At 46.0% G+C, this 14,104-nt stretch overlaps 1 protein-coding gene across 1 annotated transcript in view; it reads left to right on the top strand.

Annotated features, from left to right (window-relative positions):
• Nucleotides 1–14,104, top strand: part of LOC139669196 (contactin-6-like) — a 112,037-nt gene that overhangs the window by 79,343 nt on the left and 18,590 nt on the right. Inside the window, exons 12-15 of the mRNA XM_071549644.1 lie at nucleotides 8,797–8,924; nucleotides 12,485–12,660; nucleotides 13,024–13,141; nucleotides 13,936–14,094. Coding sequence (XP_071405745.1) covers nucleotides 8,797–8,924; nucleotides 12,485–12,660; nucleotides 13,024–13,141; nucleotides 13,936–14,094 — 581 coding nt within the window. The remainder of the gene's footprint in view (nucleotides 1–8,796; nucleotides 8,925–12,484; nucleotides 12,661–13,023; nucleotides 13,142–13,935; nucleotides 14,095–14,104) is intronic.

Genomic DNA, 14,104 nt, shown 5'->3' with positions numbered 1-14,104 from the left:
GAACCTGGGCTGCTGGAAGGTGTCCCTGCCCATGGCAGGGGGTGCAATGAGATGGACTTTAAGGTCCTTTCCAACCCAAACCATCCTGGGATTCTCTGAGCCTGTTTTGTGGGTGAGTTTCCAGGGTTTCTGAAATCCATCCAGTACCACACTGGTGTCAGTTCCTGGATTGTGCAGAATCCTTTGAAGTCAACAGCAGCTTTTATTGTCCTTTTCCTTTTGAAACAGGTTCTGACAAGCAGATAAGGAAGAAGCTTCCTCTAAGTGAATTAAACTCCCCTGCAGAGGGTAATTCAGGGCCTTATGTACTGTGTAAATTCTACTTAAGTCCCATCTTAAGGGCTTAGTTTTACATCTGGAGTGAATTTGGCTGTGTCTGAACTCCCAGCAGTGTCTGGAGCCTCCAAATGATGATTAATGGGGGATCAGGGCAGGGGTGATGTGGCCACACCATCCTGTGCTCAAAGAACTCCTGTCTGATGTGGTGGAGTCACAAAGACCTCACAAAGAACTTGTTGGAAGAGGAAAAAAACTTGGCAACTGTTCCCTCTGGCAGTTGAGTTGATGTTCTGCTTTGCTTTGATGTTCTGCTTTCAGCACCCAGAGGTGCTGCTGCTGCTGCCCAGTGTGCCCTTGGCTGCAGGTTCTGAGAGGTGTTACTGCAATAAATTTGGGCCCATCTCTACAGACACAGGTGGTTTTGTCCCTTGGTTTTGTCCCTTTTTTTCCCTTTGGCCATCACATAAAACCATCAGCCTCACATTGAATCCTCAAGCATGTTAAAGACAGGGCAAAACAAGGTTTGCTACTTCATGTTAAAGGCTCCAGAAATTGCTGCTTCTCTCTGTGTTTTCTCTGGAAGTCTCGTGATGGAACACAGCTCAGTTCAGATGTCTGTATACATTTACATAAATAAGTATTTGTGGTCCCAAACTGCAGAGCTTTGATGCAAAAACTAATTCTATTTTTTAGGAAGATTGGGGGAATTTTTAAAAATAAGAAGGAATATTGTTAAGGTGTCACCTCCCATAATTTCTAGTAGTGTTACTGCAATAAATTTGGGCCCATCTCTACAGACACAGGTGGTTTTGTCCCTTGGTTTTGTCCCTTTTTTCCCTTTGGCCATCCCATAAAACCATCAGCCTCACATTGAATCCTCAAGCATGTTAAAGACAGGGCAAAACAAGGTTTGCAACTTCATGTTAAAGGCTCCAGAAAATGCTGCTTCTCTCTGTGTTTTCTCTGGAAGTCTCGTGATGGAACACAGCTCAGTTCAGATGTCTGTATACATTTACATAAATAAGTATTTGTGGTCCCAAACTGCAGAGCTTTGATGCAAAACTAATTCTATTTTTAGGAAGATTGGGGGAACTTTTAAAAGTAAAATGGAATATTGTTATGGTGTCACCTCCCATAATTTCTAGTAGTGTTACTGCAATAAATTTGGGCCCATCTCTACAGTCACAGGTGGTTTTGTCCCTTGGTTTTGTCCCTTTTTTTCCCTTTGCCCATCACATAAAACCATTTAATCCTCAAGCATGTTAAAGACAGGGCAAAACAAGGTTTGCTACTTCATGTTAAAGGCTCCAGAAATTGCTGCTTCTCTCTGTGTTTTCTCTGGAAGTCTCGTGATGGAACACAGCTCAGTTCAGATGTCTGTATACATTTACATAAAGAAATATTTGTGGTCCCAAACTGCAGAGCTTTGATGCAAAACTAATTCTACTTTTTAGGAAGATTGGAGGAACTTTTAAAAATAAAATGGAATATTGTTGTAGTGTCACCTCCCATAATTTCTAGTAGTGTTACTGCAATAAATTCAGGCCCATCTCTACAGTCACAGGTGGTTTTGTCCCTTGGTTTTGTCCCTTTTTTTCCCTTTGGCCATCACATAAAACCATCTGCCTCACATTGAATCCTCGAGCATGTTAAAGACAGGGCAAAACAATGTTTGCTACTTCATGTTAAAGGCTCCAGAAAATGCTGTTTCTCTCTGTGTTTTCTCTGGAAGTCTCGTGATGGAACACAGCTCAGTTCAGATGTCTGTATACATTTACATAAATAAGTATTTGTGGTCCCAAACTGCAGAGCTTTGATGCAAAACTATTTCTATTTTTAGGAAGATTGGGATAATTTTTAAAAATAAAAAGGAATATTGTTATGGTGTCACCTCCCATAATTTCTAAAATATTTTAATAAGACCATTCAGCCAGATTGTGTAATGTTGTTTTGATCCAAATAGTTAAAAGATGATAATGGCATTTATTTTATTTCCAGTTAATTGTCAGTCAACCCTGAAGCTCATTTCTATCAGCATGCAGATAAGGCCAATCTTTTAAGCATAGTTTATTAAATGGCAATTCTATTAGCATACAAATCACCCTCAGCACAGAATAAACAGGTACAAAGATCATTACCATCTGATGCAGACAGTCAGATCTCAGATGGGACTCGCTGGGACCTTTGCAGAAATACCAGGCCTGTCATCAGCAGGGACAAGTCAGTCACTCAGTCAAACTTGGCTCCCATTTCCATCTGCATAAATCACCAGGAATTCTGAGTCCCTTGGGAGCTGGGCTGGTTCTGCCCCTCTTCCCCCCTCCCTTTGTGGGTTTTAATTCAGCCTCTCTCCTGCTTCTCAATCTTTGTAAAAGCTGAGAAGTCAGATATTGTCTCAGTGTCTGGAGACATTAGAAACAATCTGTCTTTGCACAGCCTGTGAAGCAGGGGCAGGTTTGCTCTGGAGCAGCCAAGGGAGGCTGAGAAGACACACCTTCAAAAGGGATTTCTCAGATAATAAAAATGACTTGGGGTCTGATTTCAGCAGCTCCAGATTCCTCCCTTTTTACCTGCACAGTGCCATGGTGATGGCTGCAGTACCCTGAGGAGGTGGCAGATATCAGAGGACACACAGTGGTAGGAGGTGGCAGATATCAGAGGACAGACAGTGGTAGGAGGTGGCAGATATCAGAGGACAGACAGTGGCAGGAGGTGGCAGATATCAGAGGACACACAGTGGTAGGAGGTGGCAGATATCAGAGGACACACAGTGGTAGGAGGTGGCAGATATCAGAGGACAGACAGTGGTAGGAGGTGGCAGATATCAGAGGACACACAGTGGTAGGAGATGGCAGATATCAGAGGACACACAGTGGTAGGAGATGGCAGATATCAGAGGACACACAGTGGTAGGAGATGGCAGATATCAGAGGACACACAGTGGCAGGAGGTGGCAGATATCAGAGGACACACAGTGGTAGGAGGTGGCAGATATCAGAGGCAGGCAGGAGACCAGGAGAGGGCACCTCTCCATGAAGTCTCAGGGTGGTACCTTTGGAAGGGATTGTGCCCTTGAAGGGATTGGTGCCCTCCTGGCAGTGCTGCCACCTGCAGACCCAGGCTCCCTTCACCCCCAGGTTTACACCAACCCACCTCAACCAGCTTGGATGGAGATTTCAAAGACTTCTGAGCTGGATCCTTGCATTTCACATCCATGAATTGACATCTCAGCCCTGCTGAACAACAACAATACAGCAGTGCCCAAACCTACCCCTGCTGCACTTTCCAATCAATAACTTGACACTTCTTTCTTCCCTCAGATTTTATTTTTCTATCAGCCTTGTTAAATACATATTATCCTTTCATGCTCTTAAGATCAAAGCAAATAGCCATCAACAATCTTTTGTTCACATGAGACAACACATTGGGAGCTGCTTTGTTTGGGCTGGTTCATTAAAAGCTGTACCTCTCATCCCTGCTTGATTTCTCAAGTTCCTCACTCAAAAAATATGTGTGACAGTTTTAATGAGCTCTCACTCCTTGCCAGCCTCGTGTCTTCTGCACAGACTTTGCAAACTCTTCTTTTGGAACATCCCACAGAGTTCTGGCTCCAGCAGGTCCTGGGGAGGCTCTTTGTGTTCCCTCCTGCACAGGAGGTTCATCCAAGCTGCTGAGGGGACTTTCAACACTTCCATCTAATGGTTTTAAAGTAAAAGAGGGTGGATTTAGATCAGATATAAGAAGTTTTTTACAATGAGAATAACAAAACACTGGCACAGGTTGGGCAGAGAAGCTGTGGCTGCCCCAGCCCTGGGAGTGTCCCAGGCCAGGTTGGACAGGGCTTGGAGAACCCTGGGCTGGTGGGAGGTGTCCCTGCCCATGGCAGGGGTGGCACTGGGTGGACTTTATGTCCCTTCCAGCCCAAACCAGTCTGGGATTCTGGAGCCAGGCTGGGAGAGCTGGGGGGGTCACCTGGAGAAGAGAAGGCTCCAGGGACACCTGAGAGCCCCTGGAAGGGGCTGAAGGGGCTCCAGGAGAGCTGGAGAAGGACTGGGGACAAGGCCTGGAGGGACAGGACACAGGGAATGGCTTCCCACTGCCAGAGGGCAGGGATAGGTGGGATATTGGGAAGGAATTGCTGGCTGGGAGGGTGGGCAGGCCCTGGCACAGGTTGCCCAGAGAAGCTGTGGCTGCCCCAGTCCTGGGAGTGTCCCAGGCCAGGTTGGACAGGGCTTGGAGCACCCTGGGCTGGTGGGAGGTGTCCCTGCCCATGGCAGGAGGTGACACTGCATGGTCTTTAAGGTCCCTTCTAACCCAAACCATCCTGGAATTCCATATGGAATGTTATTTCTGGGTGTCACTAATTCACCCTTGTGGGCAGAAACTTCTATGAACCAACTGTATTTTTATCTCTTCCTTCCCTCCCACCAGCTTTGTTCAGTTGAGCTGTTTGCCCAGAGGTCCCCCCTGTGGGACTGGGGCAGGAGCACAGGCACCAGCACAGTTCTGAGAGGAATTCAAGCCCTTTGGAAGTCAGAGATGCCAGTCTAGAGTTGGGTTTATGCTTTAGCAAGTCTTTGCTGCTCCAGGGCTTTATGAACAGCTGTGTCCTGAGTTCTCCTTTCTCCTCCCTCTTTCACAGGGATGCATTTATTAGATCTGCTTCACATCTTGTGCTTCTTGTCCCTCCAAAAGCACCTATTTATTTATGGAGAGAAGCCCAGTTTTCCTGGCAGACAAAACACTCTACTTGCATCGTGTTGGACAAGTTCCAATTTCTCCCTCTTGTCCCAGCACTTGGAATTACCTTGTCTTTTGATGCAGCTGCTAAGAATTATTATCTGTAGCCTTCACATAGTTAAAAATGTTGTGAAAAGTGATGGTTTTCAGCAAGCCTTTCAGCAGGTGAGATGAGAATTTCACAGCTTCTTTTTAAACCATTTGTTAGGGCTTGATCCAAAGCCCATTAAAGGAAATATTCCCATTGCCTTCTGCATCCCAGTGCCCTGATTTGAAAGACAAGTGGAAGAGGACAAAGTGCAGCCCCTCTGAACCCACCCCCGGGGCAAAGTGATGGTCCTGAGGGGCTTCATGGCAACTTTGTGGCCACTGGGGGAGGTTTTCACACGACTTTTTTTTTTCTCTGGCATTTCAAAAGCATCCTCTTGACTTTTGGCCTTGCTCTGCCTTCTCACCCCTCTCCTGACACACAGCTGGAAATATCTCCCTTTTTTGAAATTTTCTTTAATTCCCTTCCCCACTAAATGAATTCCTCTGGAGTCTTTTGTGCTCTTAGATAAATTCTGCCAGAGTATCTTATTTACTGCTCGCTGCCTAATTGTCTTTAGGTGGCACGACCTGCTTCAAACAGCTCTGGAGCTTTTACTGCACGTGGATCCTCCCTGCTAAGCTCTGCTTTGATCCTCTGAAAGGGCCATTCCACCCTCAGCCTGCCCAGCCCCTCAAGTATTGTTTCAGAACAGCATTTCTTCAGATCAAACACTGCCTTTGTCAGCCCTTGAGTGGGCACAAACCCCTCTGAGTGGATAAATCACAAAGATGGGAATCGTTCACATGAGGAATACAGGGGGGGAATAACCTGAGTGAGACACCACTAAACTTCAGTGGAAAAGCTGTAGGCAGAGCCTGTGCCTTCAAAGCTGCTCCCCTTTGTTATTCCATATTTTACAGCCTGTTTTTCTCTGTATTTACCTACACTGAAGCTTTTGGGGACTGAGATTCTCTTTTCCTTTTGCCTCGTGCTCGCTTTTGGATTCTAATTTGCACCCAAGAGCTTTTAGGTGCAACTCCAGTAAAAATAACAGGTCATCAATATTTGATGGAGAGAAAGACACCACAGTGGCTTGTTATAGCTCATGATTCAGGTACCCAATTTATGAGCAGTTGCTGATTCACACTTGACTCTCTTTGGATACAGTTTGATGAACACCATATGTTACCCCACCACTCAGTTGCATCCACTGTTTTATCACCAGCAGTTTCTAACGTGGGGTTTTCTGGTGGCTGCTGCAAACTGATGGGAAGAAATGCATCATTAATGCATTAAAAAAATGGCAGAGGCAAAAGTGGGACACTTAAAAATGTTTCTTCATGTTTAAACCTCTCTTTGAGACAGTGTCACCTGCCACACCAAGGGGGACAGGCACACAGGTGGCCTCCCTTGATGCTGTCACAGGTTACAGGATCACAGAACAACCTGAGCTGGGAGGGACCCCCAAGGATCATTGCCCAGACACCCCAACAATCCCATCCTGTGCCCCAGAGGATCATCCAGACCCTCCTGAAGCTCTGGCAGCCTTGGGGCTGTGCCCACTGCCCTGGGGAGCCTGGGCAGTGCTCACCACCCTCTGGGGGAAGAGCATTTTCTAAGATCCAACCTAACCCTGCCCTGGCACAGCTTCATTCATCCTTCCTTATCCAAAACCTGTCATTTAGTTGCTACATCACTGGAGTGAAGAGTGTATTTTATTGCTTCCTATTTTCCTCTACAATGGATTTTTAAAGCTGAACTTATTTCCTCACCGTTCTCCAAATGTTAAACCAACAGCTGCTGCAGCACCTGCTGATTATTGCCAAGGAAACAAAGATTTCCCCCTGAAGCCTCAATCCCTTCCCCTCTCAGCTCCCCAGCATGCCTGGAACCACAGGAACATCTCACCTCCTCTGTTCTGTCCTGCTCGGGGGCAGATCTTTCAGCAGGGTTAGGTCGGGTGGGCTTGGGGCACCTGAAATTGGGGAGATCCAAGTGGGAAGATCACCAGAAGTCCAACTCTTGTGTTTGTCTTCACCAGCTGAGTGGCTGGGAGTGTGTCCTGGGATGCAGGACAAGGTGTGATGTGTGTCCTACATGTAGCTACAAGTGTATAAATACCAGAGTGGAGAGCAGAGAGACACTGTGAGGGTTTTTTTTTTCTGTGTTTAATGGTTCTGGTGCTCCTGCCAGCTCCAACTTCTGCTCTTGTGATTGTTCATTTCCTTTAATAATTCATTGCATCACCCAATCTTCTGTTGTTGGCAATAAATATTAAACACCCAAGCTGTGATGCATGAATTAGAGAGTTTCTATTTTATGAAAGGATTCTTGTATTAGAGTTAAATGTCAATTAAAAGAGGAGTGTAAAAAAGGATGAAATTAATAAAGCCACATTTGCTGGGGATTTGTGCCTGGGTTTGACAGATAGAAGGAAATGTGGCATTGGAGGGCAGCCCTTCCTGGTTGGGGGCAGGTTCTTTGATGCCAACTAAGGTGTTTCCTGGCAAGAGTTGCTGTACCCAGAGACCCTGAGCACATTTCTATAAAACTTCCAGGAGCTTCATGTCCTAAATTTCTTCTAGACTCAGAGAAAAATTGGTTGAGAACTTCCAGATGCAACACGTAGATGAAGAACTGAGAAAAAAAATAACAAACCATTACAGGGTAATATTTTCAGTGAAAAAGTTTGCCTGATTCAGTTTTCCTTTTCAAATGCTCTGCTTTAATGTGGTCTGGGTGATTCTGAAGAAGATTCCAAGTTCCAGGAGTGCCCTCCTTGTGTGGAACAGTGAGAAGGTGCCAAGCACAGAGTGGCAGCTTATCCCAGGAACTCACAGTGCCATCCCATTGCCATGAAGAACCACAGGAACGACCTTAACAATTAAATTAACCCAAGGGAGTGGTCCTGAAATGGCTTTTCAATGCATTGCAGGAACAACCTTAACAATTAAATTAACCCAAGGGAGTGGTCCTGAAATGGCTTTTCAATGCATTGCAGGAACAACCTTAACAATTAAATTAACCCAAGGGAGTGGTCCTGAAATGGCTTTTAAATGCATTTTGCCCAAAGCTCTGCAAACTGGTGCAATCAGCTTGGTGACCAGTGAGGTGGTTTGGGGACCCTCCAAGGCAGGGCTGTGATTGGTTGGCTCCTTGGCTGCTGAGAGGGCATTTCAGCACCTCAGCCACTCTGCTGGTGCCCTTTAATAACAATAATCCTGACAACTGGGCTCAGACAAACCTCAGGGAGGCTTTGAAACAAAATTCCTGTCTTGGTAAAGTAAAATACAGCACAGTGAAGTAACAAGTTGAGTCTTCCTTCCTTCTCTTGAGGCTCCAGATTTTGCTGCAAGAAAACCAGCTGGAAAAGTTAGTGCTCAACTCCAGTATGTCAATGTAACATTCCTAATGGAGAGATCAGTAATCAGCAGAGGTGGAAATTGGTGAAAATTCAGCTTGCTGGAGAAGAGAAAAAGTGTAATGGAAACTTTTAAATATTAAAAGTAGCATTGCATTTCTCTCTTCTTTTATTGTGTTTTTTTTTTTTTTATTGCTGCCCAGAGAAGCTGTGGCTGCCTCAACCCTTGAAGTGTCCAAGGCCAGGTTGGACAGGGCTTGGAGCAGCCTGGGCTTGTGGGAGGTGTCCCTGCCCGTGGCAGGGGGTGGGACTGGGTGGGCTTTGAGGTCCCTCCAGTCCAAGGCAGGCTGTGACTCTGTGGCTCTCCTTTGTTTGCTGTCCCCAGGGTGCTGTTCCTGCAGGATGGCAGCCTCAGGCTCTCCAACATCACCAGGGCAGACGCTGGAGTGTTCACTTGTGTAGCCACCAACCAGTTTGGAACTGCCAGCAATTCAGGGAACCTCATTGTCAAAGGTACTTTGTTATGCTTTTCGTGGAACAAGATGAGCTTTAAGATCCCTTCAACCCAAACTATTCTATGATTCCGACTTTTAACTCCCATTTTTGCCTCAATATTCCTGTTTTCAGTGATATCAGAGTTCCTGTAGCCTGCAGGGGGAACCTCCTCCCCAACCTGCTGCAGCTGGTGGAAACCTTTTCCCTCCTCATCTCCTGGAAGATCCCTTGGCACTGCTGCAGCACCACGTGTGGTCTGAGGTGATGCTGCAGCACAGCCAACAGTGAACAAACCAACAAGCTGAGGGTTGAGGCAGCTCTGACTTGTTAAGGGGCTGTACCATTCCACATGTCACATACATTGGAGCAAGATGGCAAAATGACATTAAAACATGGGAAAAAAAGAGCACTATTTAGCTTGGCATTTATGAAGTTTATTAAAACACTGAGTAACAACGTGATATAAAAATGATCTTGTTTGCGGGGAACATTTGTTTTTGTTTCCCCTCTGGAGAAGTTTTGGCTGTTCAATTATAGGCCTCATTGCTCCAGCATTATTTTCAACTGAAATGTCAGAACTTGGAAAAGCATCTCTAATGTGCAAATTAAGTTTATTGCTGCTCATTGAGTTGTTTATTCGTTGTGCAGGAAGTCTTTATTACACCTCCAGCACTCACAACATCTTCTCTCTTTTCTCCTCTGAAATGGGATTTGCCACTGAATGCTTGTCTGCTGTTGCTAAGCAAGATAGATAGCAGAGAACCAAGAGCTTTTAAGGAGCTTTGCAGAGTATTTCAGGTGGAAGTCTTGGAGAAAAACCCATCAAAGGAGCAGAAAATATCACACAAGTGAACACTCTGCATCACTGGGTTCACTGGGAATGGGGAGGATGCACAAGAGGTTCAAGAAGATAAGACCATAATAAAATGAATTTAATTTTTTCTACCACTACTGAAGGACACCCCTCACACACAAACTCTCTATAATTTACAGAAGGACAGTTGAAGTCTGAGCTTCAACTCACAAAGGCAACCTCTGACACTCTCTCTGATACTGAAAAAACCAAACCTAATTTGTCTATGACAATACAAATCAGACAGGAATTTCCTTTACTTTCCTTGGAAAATGTTTCTTAGAATCATAGAATGGATTGGGTTGGAAAAGACCTCCAAGATCATCGAGTCCAACCCTTTGTCCAACTCCAGACCCTTTACCAGATCATGGCACTCAGTGCCACGGCCAAGCTCAGCTGAAAAACCTCCAGGGATGGGGAATCCACCCCCTCTCTGGGCAGCCCATTCCAATCCCTGAGCACTCTCTCTGCAAAGAATTTCCTTCTGCTCTCCAACTTCAATTTCCCCTGGCAGAGCTTGAGCCCATCGTGCCCCCTTGTCCTATTGCTGAGTGCCTGCGAGAAGAGACCAACCCCCACCTGGCCAGAACTTCCCTTCAGGCAGTTCCAGACAGTGCTGAGGTCACCTCTGAGCCTCCTCTTCTCCAGGCTGAACACCCCCAGCTCCCTCAGCCTCTCCCCACAGCACTTGTGCTCCAGTCCCTTCTCCAGCCTTGTTGCTCTTCTCTGGCCCCGCTCCAGCCCCTCAATGTCCTTTCTGAACTGAGGGGCCCAGAACTGAACACAACACTCAAGGTGTGGCCTCCCCAAGGCAGAGTCCAGGGGAAGGGTCACTGCCCTGGGCCTGCTGGCCACGCTAGTTTGGATCCAGGCCAGGATCCCCTTGGCCTTCTTGGCCACCTGGGCACGCTGTTGGCTCCTGTTGAGCTTCCTGTCCCTCAGTCCCCCCAGGTCCCTCTGCCTGGCTGCTCTCCAGCCACTCTGTGCCCAGCCTGGAGCGCTGCAGGGGGTTGGGGTGGCCAAAGGGCAGGACCTGCACTTGGCCTTGTTGAACTCCATCCCATTGGAATCAGCCCATCTCTCCAGTCTCTCCAGATCCCTCTGCAGAGCCCTCCTGCCTTCCAGCAGGTCGACACTCCCTCCCAGCTTGGTGTCATCAGCAAATTTGCTGCTGAAGGACTCAATCCCCTCATCTAAATCATCACTAAAGATGTTAAACAGGACTGGACCCAGCACAGACCCCTGGGGGACACCACTGGTGACCGGCCACCAGCTGGATGCAGCTCCATTCACCAGCACTCTCTGGGCCCGACCCTCCAGCCAGCTCTTAATCCAGGAGAGGGAACACTTGTCCAGGTCATGGGCTACCAGCTTTTCCAGGAGTATATTATGGGAGACAGTGTCAAAGGCCTTGCTGAAGTCCAGATAGACACATCCACAGCCTTCCCCTTGATGAGTCCAAGTGTGTCTCTGATACATCCCTGTGTATCACCAAAACTGGGAGGATTCAGCTTATTTTATAAAGTTAGAGGAAAATGCACCTTTCTACCTTGTTTACTTCACCATGGCCAAGCAGTGACTCGGCCAGAGCTGCTCAGAGCCTGGGGAGAAACTCTGCAAGTTTCCACCTACATTAACACACTAATTAATGATTGCAGTGATGGGGACAGGGGGATTGAAAGGGGTTTGAAAGCAAAGGGGTGGAACCCCACCATGCACCAACCCTTTGGTAAAACCAAAATCCTCAGGCCCTGGCACAGGTTGCCCAGAGAAACTGTGGCTTCTCCATCCCTGGAAGTGTCCAAGGCCAGGTTGGTCTAATGGAAGGTCTCCCAGGGGTGCAACTGGATGACCTTTGAGGTCCTTTCCAGCCTGGAATCGGATGATTTCTGCCACAGAGTTAAGCCAAGATGAGCACTGAACTATTACAGCTCATGCACTTTCCCTTCCCCTCCTCTCACATTATTTCCAGACCACATGAATATTGTTGAAGAGGTTCTGCTCTTATACAGGTGTCTAAATTCTCTCCACTTCCTAACACTTCCCCACACAAAACCTTTATCCAAGGGAATTGCTTGCACCAAAGTGGTTGTTATCTCTGATCTGTCTGCCACTCACACCACAAAAGGGAAGCCAAATAAACCTATTTCTTTCCCCTGCAGCGAGTTAATACTCCCTCAATAAAAGCTGTGAGTTTGTTTCTCAGAGTAATGGGTTAAAAATGACCAAAAAATAGTTTTCCTGCTTGGGAAAGGATTTTTGAAGCTCTAACCTAAGCAGTGTTTTGCAGTGAAGTCCCACCAACATTAATACAGATTTAATAAAGCAAGTGAAGATGAGCAGCAATTTGGCTTTTGCTGCAGTTTCTGGTCAGGAGAGATTTTTAAGCTTGAAGATGTTTTGAAGAGTCTTAATGAAGTCTGTAGTTTTTGAGCTGAAATCATAACTATTGATTAGGGGCTTTGCAAAGGAAAATAGGACTCATTTAGAATGTTGCCTTGGACATCTGCTCACCCTTAGGGGCACACAGGTTGGTACTGCCAGAGTAATGGGCTGCACACAGGCAAGAGTGTTCTGAAATCATCTCTGTAGTGGAAATAATTCCCTTTATTATGGGACATTTGGGCCAATTTGAAATCATTTCACTGAAGGTACAAAACTCCTTCAGGATCTCCTATTTTTTATAAGCATTTTAATAAAAATGATCTTTATTTTGTCTCCACAGAGAGGACTGTAATTACCATCCCTCCTTCTGACACGGATGCCACAGTTGGAGAGAGCATAGTCCTGCCCTGCCAGGTGTCCCACGACCCCTCCCTGGCTTTGCTCTTCTCATGGTCCTTCAATGGCCACAGCATTGACCTGAGTGGAAGAAGAAACCACTTTGAAAGAATTGGAAGGGTAAATTTCCCAAAGTCTTGGATGAAACTCTTTGCCTTGGTCTTTGGGACACACAAATACTCCTCATAATTCTCCCATCCCTATTTTATATGCCTGGCAAATCCCTGTTTCTTTACAAGGGCTGCAACCATTCATTTCTCTTCCCTAAATTTCATAAAGGCTCTTGAGTTATTTGTGAAGCCATAATAAAAATGTCCCCATGAAAGAAACTGATGGGAGCTATGAATATTTTAATTTAAAAGCTGAATTTTTTATTAATATTGAGCAATTTATAAAGATGCCCAGTATGGAAAGCACGTTGTGAGTGATTAGTTTACTTTTTTTGTCTGTGTTTTTTTGTGGGTTTTTTTTTTGTATCTCCAGGAATCTGCTGGGGATTTGATGATCAGAAATATTCAGCTCCATCATTCTGGGAAATATGTTTGCATGGTGCAAACAACTCTAGACAGCCAATCAGCAGCAGCAGATCTAATTGTGAGAGGTATGTCTGGGACATGGAGACACACTTATCTTCTGGGGGAATCTGAAATTTTTGTTTAATTGATTCTTAGGACATCAATTCAACATGTCAATAGTGAAAAGCTTTTTATCTTGTACTCTTGGCCCCAAATAGATTGAGATTGTGGCCAGTGGGGTCCTGGTGGTCACCCAAGCCATGTGCATGGTCTCTTTGGGTGGCAAATTTTCTGGCCACAGGTCAATATGGTCCCCTAATTTCACTTCCTTGTGGCATCTCTGGGTTGTTGTGCAGGTTGGGAAGATCAAGACACCTCATTTCTTTCCCCTATTTGGAGATGATGGGAAAAAATATTTCCTGTGGGCACCTAACTCAGCTTTTTCATGTCAGCAGGGAGAGAAATGGGATGGGGTAGGTCATCTAAACCCTCAGAGAAATCAGAAACCTGTGTAGTGCCCCATCCTGCATTCTTGCTAAACCTCAGCTCAAACTCCATAAGAAGGCTGAAAATGGTGGATGGTTCCACCACAGACACGTTGGGAACTTCCTTTGTCAGCCAAAAAAAGCCCCCAACATTCCTTTGCTTGTGCTTTCCATGCCAGCAACATAAAGGCATTAATTTTCCTGACTCACATGCTCTCATTCCTTATAAAAATGTAATACAGATATGGAACCATCATTTAGAGATTTTGCTGCTTTTCTGGAGCTGCAGCTTCATAAATAATCCCACTGACTGAGAAAGCAAGAGATGCCCAACCCCTTCCAGCAGTGAACCTCCTCTTCCCAATACCCTCATCTTAAAATGCTGATCATATCAGGCCCCCCAGGTCCACCAGAAGATGTTAAAGTTGAACATGTTTCTAGCACTACTGCTGTGTTGTCCTGGAAACCTGGAGTAGATAATAACAGCCCAGTGCAGATCTACAGTGTGCAGACCAGGACTCCCTTCTCCGTGGGATGGCAGGCGGTTTCCACAGGTGAGAAACT

The sequence above is a fragment of the Pithys albifrons genome, chromosome 3 (genome assembly GCF_047495875.1).
Source record: "Pithys albifrons albifrons isolate INPA30051 chromosome 3, PitAlb_v1, whole genome shotgun sequence".
NCBI classification, from domain to species: domain Eukaryota; kingdom Metazoa; phylum Chordata; class Aves; order Passeriformes; family Thamnophilidae; genus Pithys; species Pithys albifrons.
This window is presented reverse-complemented; position numbering and strand designations above follow the sequence as displayed.